Source organism: Dreissena polymorpha, chromosome 7, assembly GCF_020536995.1.
Source record: "Dreissena polymorpha isolate Duluth1 chromosome 7, UMN_Dpol_1.0, whole genome shotgun sequence".
Taxonomy (NCBI): Eukaryota; Metazoa; Mollusca; class Bivalvia; order Myida; family Dreissenidae; genus Dreissena; species Dreissena polymorpha.
Genome location: NC_068361.1, coordinates 25,873,608 through 25,889,346, shown reverse-complemented (window position 1 = coordinate 25,889,346; position 15,739 = coordinate 25,873,608). Strand labels below are relative to the sequence as shown.

The following is a 15,739-nucleotide window of genomic DNA, read 5'->3' as shown; positions in this document are numbered from 1 at the left end:
AGATGACTTAAAATACTATCATTTACTTAAACAATAAGCGAGAAGAAAAAACTGTGAGACTTAAATCATCATTCCATATTCCTGCATAAGGTTTATACAGTAAGCCAATGAACAACTATTTGTAATTCTAATACAACCCATGATTGTTTATTGGCCGATTAACACTTAAAAATTAAAGCTTAGTTTTCAAATCATGAGAATGTAACAGTATGTTTGTGTTAGTGTTAAGTGTTTATAACATCAAAATTGTGACAGTATATAATTGAAATAAAGGCATGTAATAAATATAACAAGAGATGTGTTTGTCAGAAACACAATAACCCTATTGCGCTACTTTAAAATAAAATTTCAATATATCATTTGGCAGGTTTAGAAATTATCTCCCTTTTAAAGCTTATTACCTCCCTTGGATTGAATTATTTACTTTTGACCTTGAAGGATGACCTTGGCCTTTCTCCACTCAAAATGTGCAGCTTCATGAGATACACATGCATGCCAAATATCAAGTTGCTATCTTTAATATTGCAAAAGTTATGGCCAATGTTAAAGTTTTCGGATGGACACACAGACTGACAGGCTGACGGACTGACAGACGGACTGATGGTCAGTTCAACTGCTATATGCCACCCTACCGGGGCATAAAAAGGTAAAACAACTGCTGAAATTTAACAAACATGACAAACAATAGTTACTCATATGGAAACATTATTATGTCTTAAATAAAAGCAATTACTGCACAACAACTGTAAGTAATGATGCCAATTTTTACGAAGTTTGATAAATAAGTTACATTTGTATTAAAGATGAGTCTGCTTCAGTTATTCGATAAATTATCTTTCAAGTTTTACCACATTCCTGTTTTTCAAGAAAAATTTAATCATTTACTTATATCGTGTCAGCTGAATACTCAGTCATAACTTACGTCTGTCATAAGATCTTTGATAATACATGGCCCTGGTTCTTACCTGTCATATATCACCCCATCCACCTTGTTGTCCTTGAATTTCTGTATGACTGACTTGTCGTTACAGCCCTCTCCCCACACAAACAGAACGAGGCCTGCATCCTTGATGTATTGGATGAGCCACATCTCATTGACCAGGATATCAGACACCAAGTCAACTCCCTGGAATAGAAGATATCTAAAATACAAGTATGCCTCCCTGGAATAGAATATGTCTTAAATACAAGTCCCCCCCCCCAGTATAGAACATGTCGAAAGTCCAAGTCCATCACCCTGGTATAGAACATGTCTACAATACAAATCCATACCCTGGTATAAAACAAGTCTAAAATTCAAGTTCAATCCCCAGGTATAGAGCATGTCTAAAACACAAGTCAAACCCTTGGTAAAGAACATGCCTTAAATACAAGTATGCCTCCCTAGTATAGAAAATGTCTAAAATATGACATCAGACACAATATCTATCCTCTGGTATAGAACATGTCTAAAATACAAGTCCCCCCCCCCCCCCCGGTATAACACATGTCTAAAATACAAGTCCGCCCCCGCCCCCCCAGTATAGAACATGTTTAAAATACAAGTCCGTCCCCCCCTGGTATAGAACATGCCTAAAAATACAAGTCCACTTCCTGGAATAGAAAATGTCTAAAATACAACTCCATCCTCCTGGTCTGAAATACAAGTCCGCCCCCCCCCCCCCCCCGGTATAAAACATGTCTAAAATACAAGTCCACCCACCCCCCTGGTATAGAACATGTCTAAAATACAAGTCCACCCCCCCCCCCCCCAGTATAGAACATGTTTGAAATACAAGTCCGTCCCTCCCTGGTATAGAACATGTCTAAAATATAACATGAGACACCAAGTTAACCTCCTGGTATAGAACATGACTACAATACATGTCTGTCCCCAAGGTATAGAACATGTCTAAAATACAAGTTTGACCCCCCACACCTGGTATAGAACATGTCTAAAACAAAACATCAGACATCAAATCAAATCAGCCCCTTGGTATAGAACATGACTAAAATACAAGTCCGTCCCCATGGTATAGAACATGTCTAAAATACAAGTCCGACCCCCACACCTGGTATAGAACACGTCTAAAATACAAGTCCGTCCCCCGGCATTAAAAATGTCTAAAATACAAATCCACCCACCCCTGGTATAGAACATGTCTAAAATACAAGTCTGTCCACTTGGTACAGAAAAAGTATAAAATACAAGTCCGTCCCCTGGTATAGAAAATTGTTTAAAATACAAGTCCGCCCCCCCTGGTATAGAAAATGTCTAAAATACAAGTCCACCCCAAATGGTATAGAACATGACTGTCTCAAATACAGTCTGCCTCCCTGGTTTAGCAAATGTCTTAAATACAAGTCCCCCCCCCCTTGTATAGAACATGTCTTAAATACAAGTCCATCCCCTGGTATAGAACATGTATAAAATACAAGTCCAACTCCTGGTATAGAACATGTCTCAAATACAAATCCACTATCCTTGTATAAAAACATGTCTAAAATACAAGTCAAACCCCTTAGTATAGACCATGTCTAAAATACAAGTCCATCCCCTTGGTATAGGCCATGTGATTGTCTAAAATGCAAGTCCACCTCCTGGTATAGAAAATGTCTAAAATACAAGTCCATCCCCCTGGTATAGACCATGTCTAAAATACAAATCCACCTCCTGGTATAGAAAATGTCTAAAATACAAGTTGATCCCCCTGGTATAGACCATGTCTAAAAATTAAATACAAGCCCATTCCCCTGGTATAGACCATGTCTCAAATACAAGCCCAATCCCCTGGTAAAGAACATGTCTAAAATACAAGTATGCCTCCCTGGTATAGAAAATGTCTAAAATATGACATCAGACACAATGTCTACCCTCTGGTATAGAACATGTCTAAAATACAAGTCTGCCCCCTGGTATAAAACATGTCTAAAATACAAGTCCACTAACCCCCCTGGTATAGAACATGTCTAAAATACAAGTCTGCCCCCCCCCCCAGAATAGAACATGTCTAAAATACAAGTCCATCCCCCCCCCTGGTATAGAACATGTCTAAAATACAATCTGCCCCCTCCCCTGGTATAGAACATGTCTAAAATATAACATCAGACACCAAGTTAACCCCCTGGTATAGAACATGACTAAAAAACATATCCCTCGCCAAGGTACAGAACATAACTAAAATACAAGTTCTACTCCCACACCTGGTAAAGAACATGTCTAAAACAAAACATCAGACATCAAATCAACCCTCTGGTATAGAACATGACTAAAATACAAGTCCGTCCCCATGGTAAAGAACATGTCTAAAATAAAGTCCGACCCCCACACCTGGTATAGAACACGTCTAAAATACAAGTCCGTCCCCCCTGGCATAGAAAAATGTCTAAAATACAAGTCCACCCACCCCTGGTATAGAACATGTCTAAAGTACAAGTCTGTCCACTTGGTATAGAAAAAGTCTAAAATACAAGTCCGTCCCCCTGGTATAGAAAAATGTCTAAAATACAAGTCCGCCCCCCTGGTATAGAAAATGTCTAAAATACAAGTCCACCCCAAATGGTATAGAACATGATTGACTCAAATACAAGTCTGCCTCCCTGGTATAGCAAATGTCTTAAATACAAGTCCCCCCCTGGTATAGAGCATGTCTTAAATACAAGTCCGTCCCCTGGTATAGAACATGTCTAAATTACAAGTCCACCCCCTGGTATAGAACATGTCTCGAATACAAATCCACTATCCTTGTATAAAAACATGTCTAAAATACAAGTCAATCGCCTTAGTATAGACCATGTCTAGAATACAAGTCAATCACCTTGGTATAGGCCATGTGATTGTCTAAAATACAAGTCCACCTCCTGGTATAGAAAATGTCTAAAATACAAGTCCATCCCCCTGATATAGACCATGTCTAAAATACAAATCCACCTGGTATAGAAAATGTCTAAAATACAAGTCGATCCCCCTGGTATAGACCATGTCTAAAATACAAGTCCACTCCCCTGGTATAGACCATGTCTAAAATACAAGCCCAATCCCCTGGTAAAGAACATGTCTAAAATACAAGTATGCCTCCCTGGTATAGAAAATGTCTAAAATATGACATCAGACACAATGTCTACCCTCTGGTATAGAACATATCTAAAATACAAGTCTGCCCCCCTGGTATAAAACATGTCTAAAATACAAGTCCACTAACACCCCTGGTATAGAACATGTCTAAAATACAAGTCTGCCCCCCCCAGAATAGAACATGTCTAAAATACAAGTCCATCCCCCCCCTGGTATAGAACATGTCTAAAATACAATCTGCCCCCTCCCCTGGTATAGAACATGTCTAAAATATAACATCAGACACCAAGTTAACCCCCTGGTATAGAACATGACTAAAATACAAGTCCATCGCCAAGGTACAGAACATAACTAAAAAACAAGTTCGACTCCCACACCTGGTAAAGAACATGTCTAAAACAAAACATCAGACATCAAATCACCCCCCTGGTATAGAACATGACTAAAATACAAGTCGGTCCCCATGGTAACGAACATGTCTAAAATAAAGTCTAACCCCCACACCTGGTATAGAACACGTCTAAAATACAAGTCCGTCCCCCCTGGCATAGAAAAATGTCTAAAATACAAGTCCACCCACACCTGGTATAGAACATATCTAAAATACAAGTCTGTCCACTTGGTATAGAAAATGTCTAAAATACAAGTCCGTCCCCTGGTATAGAAAAATGTCTAAAATACAAGTCCGTCCCCCTGGTAAAGAAAATGTCTAAAATACACGTCCATCCCCAAGGGTAAAGAACATGATTGTCTCAAATACAAGTCTGCCTCCCTAGTAGGCAAATGTCTAAAATACATGTCCCCCCCGGTATAGAACATGTCTTAAATACAAGTCCATCCCCTGGTATTTTTTATTTCACGCGTTTCGATAGTATAGCGTGAAATATTTGTCTTACACGAAACAAGACTGTTTTACAGTAATAAAATGATTGGTCAGTCTTGCATGAGGATCTCAAATGTATGATTATGTTGTGTAGAGTTCATTCTACCAGGCGTCTTCAGTCAGTGCGGACAGGTTTTATTTTCTTCTCTTAATACACAGTTCGTTTTACACGTGGTCGTGCAGCCATGGCGAGTCAAGAGAATGACATTCTTTCTCATTTGGAGGACATTATTTCAAGGAAATTTGAGAGTTTGGAAAGACGAATGAGTGAAAATCAACAGTTGTCGCAAGCCCAGTTAAATTCTGTTCAAGAAAATTTGTCCAGGAACGAGAATTACATGTTTCGTAAGAAGCGTAACGAGGAGCAGTACAAGATCAACAACCAAGTTTTGAACAAATTAAGACAGGCAGAAGGATTTTTGCAAGAACCCGTCAGGTTGCAGCCCACCGAGTCTGTGGTAGCCGCAAATAAGAAGATTGCAGAAGGTACGGACATTCTATTGCATAGACAGAAGCTTATAAGATTAGCAGACTCATCAGATAGATGAATAGTAGTGCATGAGTATGAAGCACATCCATTAGCAGAGGACTCCGATGACGAAAAGAAAATCTACAGAGCCCAGCAGAAGGAAGACCGGAAGTTGCGCCAAGAGCATCGGATCCGCGCACGATGTTTTTCTCCATACGTTCTTCCGGTCAAAGGCGATGGCAATGTAGCATCGGCATCGAATCAGTCAACAGCAGCTTCGCAGACTAGACGGCCTGGGACGTGTTTCCGGTGTGGGCGTACAGGACATTGGCGAGCAGAGTGCAAGGCTGTAGTCCCAGACGGTGGAGCCGTTGTTTCAAAAGATAACAAGATAAGTAACCATTTTTATTTTAGTGTGGTTGAGAAAAAAGTAGAATTCAATTGCAAAATATCAGTAAAAACGCCTGTAGGTTTAAATCTTGTTACGAGTATTGGAAAAACGCAAATGCAAGCAAGTACATATTAGATGTTGTGAATAATGGATACAAGTTGCCTTTTAGAGATGTACCACGGTCTGTTATTTTACCAAATAACAAATCTGCTAATGATAATTGGTCATTTGTGTCGAGCGAAATTGAAAGTTTATTGGCTTAGGGTTGAATTTCTCAAGTGAACAAACCTCCAGCCGTTGTTAATCCTTTGACTGTGGCTTATGGAAAAAACGGAAAACCGAGCTTGTTTTAGATTGTCGTTATATAAATCCAGAATTATTTAAATACAAGGTCTGTTTCGAGGATCAATCAGTTGCTAAACAAATCTTTTGTAAAGGAGACTATTTATTTTCATTTGATATTAGATCCGCTTATCATCATATAATGATTTTTCCAGAACATAGACGATTTCTAGGTTTTTGCTGGGAAACCGAAAACTGAAAAGGATATTATGTTTACAACGTGTTGCCATTTGGGATCTCTACAGCGGGTTTCATTTTTACTAAGATTTTGAGAGTTCTTGCAACAAAATGGAGGTCGATGGGTCACAAAAAAGTTGTATTTCTGGATGACGGTCTCGGAGGTTCAAATTCATTTGAAAACGCTTCTCACTTTTCAAGGTTCATACGGGAAGATTTGCGGAATTTTGGGTTCTTAATCGCTGATGAAAAATGTCATTGGGAACCTCGGCAGTGCATAGATTGGTTAGGGTATACTTGGCATATGCATGATGGTACTGTGTGAGTAAATGATGAGCATATAGAAAGCGCAGTCTGTTTATTAAATAAGCTTTCATCTAAAATTGTTAAAGGTTAAAATATGTTTCATGTACGTGTTATTGCAAGACTGATAGGTCAGCTGATTTCGATGCAAACGCTATAGGGCCGATTGTACATTTAAGGTCAAGGTCTCTTTATCAGTGCGTATTGTCCAGAGCGAGTTGGGACGCTCCTGTCTTGGTGACAAGCAAGGCTTTTGATGAGATATTATTTTGGAAATGTAACATACGTTCGCTGAATTGTAGGAAATTAGAGGAATTTGATTAGTTTTGTGAAAATGAGCAAACCGTCGTCTATTGTGACGCCAGTGGAGCTGGATTTGGAGGTTATGTAGAGAATCACAACAAAAGCGATGTTGTGGGTTGTTGGTCCGAGTCTGAAACAAGACTCAGTTCTACCTGGTGGGAGTTTGAAGCTGTACGCAGAGTGCTTAATAGTTCTTTGGAACAAGTAAAAGGATCTGTAGTAAAATTAAACTCCGATTACAGGAATGTAACAAGTATTTTAAAAACAGGTAGTAGAAAGCCATATCAGCAAGATATTGCAGTACATGTTGATGATGTATGTAAAAGTAATGGTATAATATTGGTACCAAATTGGGTTCCATGAAAAAGCAACGATCAAGCCGATTTTTTTAGTAGGTCCACTGATAGTGATGATTGGTCAATTGAAAATTATACTTTCGAAAATTTAGAAACAACTTGGGGTCCACATACATGTGATTGTTTTGCATGTAATTACAATACTAAATGCGCCAAATTTAATTCTAGATATTGGTGCCCTGGTACTTCCGCTATAGACGCATTTAGTGTGGAGTGGAAAAGCGAGAACAACTGGATTGTTCCCCTGCCTCGATTGGCATGTGATTGTATTCTTAAGATAAAACATGAAAAGTGTAATGCATCTGTGTTGCTGCCTATTTGGAAGTCGGCTCCTTATTGGCCATTGTGTTTTCCTGGAGGGAATGATAAAGCATACTTTGTGCATGATTTCACTTTATTTCCAGCGGGTCATATTACCATTTGAGGTAGAGGAAGGAACGGCATATTTGATGGGAGACCGTTAAATTTTGGATTGATTGCATTACGATTTATTGAGTGACGTATCATTTATTTCTGCAGGTTTAAATCTCAAGACGGCTATTGAGACGGAGATTCAGGACAGCGGGATTAGCGTATGCGAGTTTGGAGATTTGGCGGGAAAGATGTCGGGACAACTTGTGTATTCAAGAAGTGACAATACAAATATAAAGTATTTTAGTTATTTTAATAAGTGGAAATCCTTTATATCTTCTAAGGACGGCTTAGCGGTTCCAGCTTCTCCTATTCATGTGGCTTTGTATTTGACTGATCTTATTGACAAGCAAGTATCGAGTTCTGTTATAAGTGCTTCTTTATATAGCATTAAGTGGGCTCATTCTCTTAGAAATCTCCCTGATCCTACAGCTAATGCATTTGTGATGAATTTGCTTGAATCCGCAAAAAGAACATTGTCAAAACCTGTTTCTCACAAGGAACCGATTTCTTTAGAATCGTTGAAAGAGCTTTGTGAAAAGTACTCTAACAATACAGATTTGCTTGTATTGAGGGATTTATGCATGATATCTTTAGCATTTAATGTTTTTTTATGATTTAACTAGCTAGTTCATTTGAGATGTGATGATATTCAATTTTTTAACGAATATTTTACAATTACCATAAGAAAAAGTAAGACTGACCAATATCGTAACGGCGAAAAAATCGATATCGCTAAGGGCGAAACTGCAGCTTGCCCGTATTTTATTTTAAATAGATATTTATAAATTGCTGGATTATCGACGAGTGACAATAGTTTCTTGTTTAGACCTATTAATAATTCAAAAGGCAATTTAAAATTGATTCAGAAAGACAAACCACTGAGTTATACCCGAAGTCGCGAGTGTATAACGGCTGGATTAAGAGAAGTGGTAGGTAATGCAAATATTGGCTTGCATTCATTGCGCGCCGGAGGCGCAACATGCGCGGCGAACGCGGCGAACGCGGGTGTTAAAGACCGTTGTTGGAAACGGCATGGTCCCTGGTAGAGCGAAAATAGTAAGGATAGATGTGTCTGTGACTCCATGGAGAGGAGACTGAGTGTGTCTTAGGCTCTGGCCTTATAAATATTGGCATTTTCATTCTCAAATAGAATTGTGATGTTAAAAAGTTAATATTTTTTTATCTTTTTTATTTGTTTGTCCCACCAGCCGCTTTTTTTCTTTTTCTAAACGTCTCGTCTGGTATTGCAAACATGAGTTTGTTGTTTTTAAGGAGAAACAGAAGTGTAGCAAAGACTTTTTATTTCACGCGTTTCGATAGTATAGCGTGATATATTTGTCTGACGCGAAACGAGACTGTTTTACAGTAATAAAATGATTGGTCAGTCTTGCAATAGGATCTCAAACGTATGATTATGTTGTGTAGAGTTCATTCTACCAGGCTTCTTCAGTCAGTGCGGACAGGTTTTATTTTAATTCTATGTGCTAAGAAAAATTTGTTGTTGTTTTTTGTTGTGATTGTATATGTTTTGATTTTTATATGAAACCAGACACATGAATGAGGCTCGACATTTGTATTATGTTCCGACAATTGGCAAACCAGCACAGGTTTCCAGAGTTAACCGTCTCTGGTTTTTCCTGGCCGGTCGGTTAACATTTTGTAGTCATAATTTTGTCATGTATGTATTCAATGTTGAACTTGGCTGCACAGTGTCCCGCAAATAAACGTCTCGTCTGGTATTGCAAACATGAGTTTGTTGTTTTTAAGGAGAAACGGAAGTGTAGCAAAGTCAAAACATGTCTAAAATACAAGTCCACTCCCAATGGTATAGAACATGTCTCAAATACAAGTCCACTCTCCTGGTATAAAACATGTCTAAAATACAAGTCCATCCCCCTGGTATCAGGCCTGATATTAAGGGCTGAAGGCCAGGCCTGAAAAACTATGGCCGGGGGTTTGGGGGCCGCCTAGGTCCCCAAGGGGGTCCAGGGGCAATGCCCTGGTAGCGGGGCAAGGGGGGCAAAGCCCCCCGGACGAAAATGATTTTGATTCTAAAACCTATTTGTCAGGCTCTCAGAAAGCCTTTAGACTCTGAATGATTAATCTATTTTATACTGAAAATCAATGCTGTCTGACACATATCTTACATCTCTGGCACATAACTGCTTTTGGGTGTTGGGGGCTCTGTTTCTGATAAAAATAAATTCAGTATCATTCTCTCATTAAAATAAACAGAAATCATTTACTTCTGATCAAAAAATGACTTGTTTTAAGACAATGTACTTAATCTAAATTTTATAAACATTCATGTTCCTTGCACCCAAAGAAAACTAAACTATCATAATTAAGTCATACAAGTAACACATTGTCAAGTTATTCAAGTATATTTCAAACCAACAGCATAACAAGTTTAGATACACAATGACACATATAATTCAATATATGACTAGTTAAAACAGTTTCATTTGTTGAAATATAGCTGCACAGTGTTTACTTATTATTTGACTACCTAGGTAAGAGTTGAAGCAGAGCTACATAATGAGTGCAATTCATTTCATGACTAGTTAAAAGAGCTGAAGGCTCATTATTTCAATATATGACTAATACAAAATTGAGGTACATCATATCCTTTAAAAATAAATATGCAAGCAATTTCAATATTTAAGTGCATATACTTGTAGTATTAATATTTGAGCTACTTTGCTATGTTTCATTAAAAGTCTTGTTAAAAAGAGTCAAAGTAAATTCAACGCTCTTTCAAAACAAAACGAAATAGTTAAACCCATTGACTTTTTTTGAAATGTACAAGGGTTATGTACACTTCATTCATTGATTGCACATAGTTGTAATTCAAAGCAACACTAGTCAAAAGAGTTGAACGCTTGTGATATCAAGAAATGACTTTCAGTTGTTAACAAGAAGACAAGGAACATTTGAGTATTTCAATACAAAACAACAACAGTTAAAACAATTGATAAACTTGTAACATACATTTTGTCCTGAGGTTATGAACACAAGATAACTACATCGATAGCACATTGATCTAATTAAATGAATGACTAGTCCAGAGGCTGAACACTTCCAACACTTGCATTATCAATAAATGACTAGATAAAGAATACAGGAACATCTAATTATTTCAATATTTAACAACAATTGTTCAAACACTTGATAAACTTGTAACTAACTAACTAAGGTGATGTACACTTTATACATTGATAGCATCAATCTCAAACCAATGGCAAACTAATTGAATCTTGAAATCATATGATGCCTTTGAAAAATGAGTTAGATTACTTAATCTTTCTATTTGTTTATATCAAATGGCTTTTTCTGATGTTCATTCCTTGTTCCCACCAGTCTGTACACTGTCAAGTTTGTCAACATGGTCTTGCCTCTGTCTTTTAGCTAGGTGGCTGATCATATCCATGGCTGTTCTTTTGGAGGGTGGATTTTGTGTGTTAATGGTCAGTTCTTTGCTGACCTGGTCTTTCTCCTGTTTCTTCCTCTGAATAATGTGACAGTATTCTCCACTGGCGTTTGTAATGTTCTGCACCATTATAGCCTGGACTGGACTATACAGTACATCTGCTCTGGCAAAATACTTCACTGCCGATTGGCCCGATGCTTTTAAAAAGGCAAATATACATAAACTATTATGAATGATATTATAACATCAGATGTGGTAATTTAAAAAGTTTAGAATTGTCTGCTTCAAAGTCAGATATTTTTTTAAGAAACAAAATATCCACTAATTTCTTTAAAATAAAGTTTCAAATAAATACAAATTAGTTTCTAGACATTTATAGAAGAATGAAATATCCACTAAAATTCTTGTAAGTAAATAAGAGGTGTAAACATATATTACAGAGCATACACAGACAGTGGCAACTATGCTAAGCAGATACAAAAAAAATCACGGATCCATTACAAATTTTAAAAAAAGTTTCCATTAAATTGAAAAATTGGGCATGACTTCCCCTTCTAATCTGTGTTTTTATCGGTGACACTTGATGCTGTTGGGCTCATAATTTCTGGACAAATGGTTTTAATAGGACCAGTCCCAATCAGCATCAAAGTGCATGGCCAGCAAAGCAGGGAAAAGGCAGAGAAAGGGAAGAGGATGGGACTGCAGCCATGACATTCATGCCTTGATATTATATTTCTTCAAATATTAAACGCTCTCAAAACTATAATAGCATTATCAATTCAAACTTTCACGAGTCAATCATGAAACTTTAAATGATCGTGACATGTCATTTCTGAATAATTAATGTAGGCATATTCGTCATGGATGCTTGTTTCTGTCTAAGACAGAAACAAAACTCTTCCTGCTACATAGATAATATTAATTTAAACAAACTTACCTGAAGAAGTAATGCGATTGAAGATACAATTTGCTGCTGCTCGTTTTAGTTCGCCAAAATTCAAAATTTTCCGTAAAATTTTCTTCATGTATCCGAGTTACTTGAAAGCCTAAAAAACTAACATGACGTCATAAGCGTTTATCGGCTATTGATCGGTGCGGTATATTTACCGGCTACCGGTCCAGATTCTCCAAGGTATCTCCGAGAACCCTTGTCGTAAAAAGGTAGCTCGCCCCCCCCCCCCCTCCTCCAAAATTTCTCAACGGATTTGCGTGAATCTCAAAATCGGTTCTGAGCAAATTTGAAAAACCGGAAATCCGGCCCAGGCCGGAAAATTATCAGGCCTGGGTATAGACCATGTCTAAAATACAAGTTCAATCCCCTGGTATAGACCATGTCTACAATACAAGTCCACCTCCTGGTATAGAAAATGTCTAAAATACAAGTTCACTCCCCTGGTATAAACCATGTCTAAATACAAGTCCACCTCCTGGTAAAAAAATGTCTAAAATACAAGTCCACTCCCCTAGTATAGACCATGCCTAAAATACAAGTCCACTCCCCTGGTATAGACCATGCCTAAAATACAAGTCCAATGCCCTGGTATTAAACAGGTCTAAAATACAAGTCCACCCACTGGTATAGAACATGTCTAAAATACCCCCTCCCTCCCGCTGGTATAGAACATGTCTTAAATGTGACATAAGACACCAAGTCCATACCCTTGTCAGGCCTTTTCGGCCCTATGCCACCGGTCTGAATATGGGCCCCATTCCCAATGCAAATCTGGTTGTTTTTTTCCCAATTGAAAAAAAATCCCAATTCCAACTTCCAACGATTGCAAAGTTGATTTTTTTTAAGAAAAAAAAATACGAAAAATACGGCAACAATTTTGTCCCTTTTCAACAAGCAAAAAGAAAAACAAACAACATCGGATGAGGTAAGTATAAGAATTCACAAAAATATTTATAGTAATAAACAAAGATCGTTATAAATGATTTCCGAAATTCAACAACAAGATGTGACATAAGATTATTTTTTTTAATCTGAAATTGATTATAGATCCATTCATTTGTTACTAACATAAGACTAAGATTTTAGGACTGATTTAAAACCTTAAAATAAGAAGAATATCAAAGTTATTTTATAACACAATAACTAACAAATTGTTAGTTATTGTGTTATAAAATAACTTTGATATTGATCTTATTTTAAGGTATTAAAGCAGTCCAAAAATCTTAAACATGCATGCATTATTATATAGGCATGATAATGTACACATATCACAAATGTTCATAATAATTTGTAAAATGTTAATAACATGGTTACAAAAAAGTCGTTATTTACCAGTTAACTGCTTCTTTGAAATACATATAAGAAACACTATTTACATGTGATTATTTTTCCCAATTGAGCCAGTTTTGCGATTAATTTTTTTTTCCCAAATTGGGATTTTTCACAACGCGAAACTCCTAAAATTCCAGTGTGGCGTTTTCCCAAAAGGGAGCGGAAAAGGCCTGCTTGTGTAGAACATGTCTAAAATATGACATCAGACACCAAGTCAATCCTCTGGTATAGAACATTTCTTAAATGTGACATAAGACACAAAGTCAAACCCCTGGTATAGACCATGTCTAAAATGTGACATAAGACACAAAGTCAAACCCCTGGTATAGAACATGTCTAAAATGTGACATAAGACATCGAGTCCAATCCCTGGTATAGAACATGTATAAACACTTAATCACTCAGATATGCATTTTAACTTAGAAAATCAAATAAAGTTAAAGACCTTTCTGAGTAGATTAGACTTTTAACACTGACATACTGATGAACAGCAAACAGTATAAAACTTGTCTAGTTGTTAAAGTTTTTGCAGACTGACAGAAAAGAGAAAACTGAATGTGAAAACAAAGTTTGGATGTTAATATCATATGTACATTTTGAGTTATTAAATATTTCCATTTCTGAAGACAACAAACAGACAGTCGGTTGAACAGAAGAAGGAAAAGCATACAGACAAACAGAAAATCTATTGCTAAATGTTTATATTAATTTGCATTTTGTTCTATTTTAGTATTATATTAAAAGTTTATTTTTGGTTACAGCAATCTGACCATTGACCTCTGATGAAAAAGGGGGCACGCACAATTTTGACCGTACACTTTTAGTGTATCAAGTTACATCTATGTAACTTCAGTAGTTTGTGAGAAACTGTGGGAACAAAATTTGCAGACAAACTGAATGACAGATAGACGGACAGACACATGACAGATAAAATTATAGTTTCCTGCCATGAAACCGCTACTGGACTAAAAAACAAATAATATAAATAAAGTAATTAACTGGCTCTTAATTGTTAGAGAGAATTAACATTTATAGACATTAAAACAGCATAGTGCAAGGTAATAAAAGGTTATTTAGCCAAGCTTCAGTGCCTTTTGACAGACGTAAATGTAACTAACATTATGAAAGAGTTGTGTGAAACCGTCTCTTTAAAAGTTTTCCCACTCAAAAGCAAAGTGAAAATGGCTGTATGCAACCAGCATTAAACCAGAACAACCTGCGAGTAACTCGCAGTCTGTTTCAGGTTTTATGCTGTTTGCTGCTCATCAGTATCTGAGGGTTGAAAATGAAGCCTTAAAAGTTGAATCTTGCAGGAAAGGTCTTGAATTAAATTAGATTTTCAAAGGGACTACAAACACATCAAAGTGTGTATCTGGTTGGTAGAGGGTTACAGGTCAAGACCACTACAAGTCTGGTAACGTGGTGGTGTTGACTGACACAGACAACAAGCAACATACACCATAAAGTGGTTACAAAAACAAACTAGAGCTTTGTCACAGACATGACGAATACCCCCACATGCCCCATTGACACAGAATATTTTGCATGTTGTCTTAAAAAACACCAGGGGACACCATGATCAATTTTTAAAATGCACTAAGTGACCCCGTGACTTAGTTTTAGACCCGACATGGCCCATGTTCTAACTTGACCTACATATCATCTAGATACAACTTCTGAACAAGTGTGGTGAAGATCGGATGTAAACTACTTGAATTAGAGAGCGGACACCATGTGCAATGTTTAAAACGCACTAAGTGATCCCGTGATCTAGTTTTTGACCTGCCATGACCAATGTTCGAACTTGGCCTAGACATCATCTAGATACAACTTCTGACCAAGTTTGGTGAAGATCGGAATAAAACTTCTTGAATTAGAGAGCGGACAACATGCTCAATGTTTAAAAGGCACTAAGTGACCCCGTGACCTATTTTTTAACCCAGCATGACCCATATTCGAACTTGACCTAGACATCATCTAGATACAACATCTGACCAAGTTTGGTGAAGATCCTATGAAAACTACTTGAATTAGAGAGCGGACACTTGATACAGACTGACCGACAGACAAGCTCACTCCTATATACCCCCCTAAACTTGGTTTGTGGGGGTATAACAAGCAAATTTGTTGGATTGATATCCCCCGCCAATATGGATCTGGACACACACAAAAAGCATTTGTTCAAGATACAAATGGCCATAACTCTGTTTTTAACACATGGTGTACAATGCCATTTGGCATGCATCATCCTCTTATCCATATATATATACTCATACCAAGTTTCAATGAAATCGGCCAAAGCACTTCCAAGATATGGCTCCAGACACACAAAA

General features: G+C 37.3%; 1 protein-coding gene across 2 annotated transcripts in view; it reads right to left on the bottom strand.

Annotated features, from left to right (window-relative positions):
• The window catches only part of LOC127838555 (glycerophosphocholine phosphodiesterase GPCPD1-like), a 67,597-nt gene that overhangs the window by 953 nt on the left and 50,905 nt on the right, over positions 1-15,739 (bottom strand). For both annotated transcript variants that reach the window (XM_052366371.1, XM_052366372.1), the window contains exon 18: positions 966-1,126. In XM_052366371.1, coding sequence (XP_052222331.1) covers positions 966-1,126 — 161 coding nt within the window. The remainder of the gene's footprint in view (positions 1-965; positions 1,127-15,739) is intronic.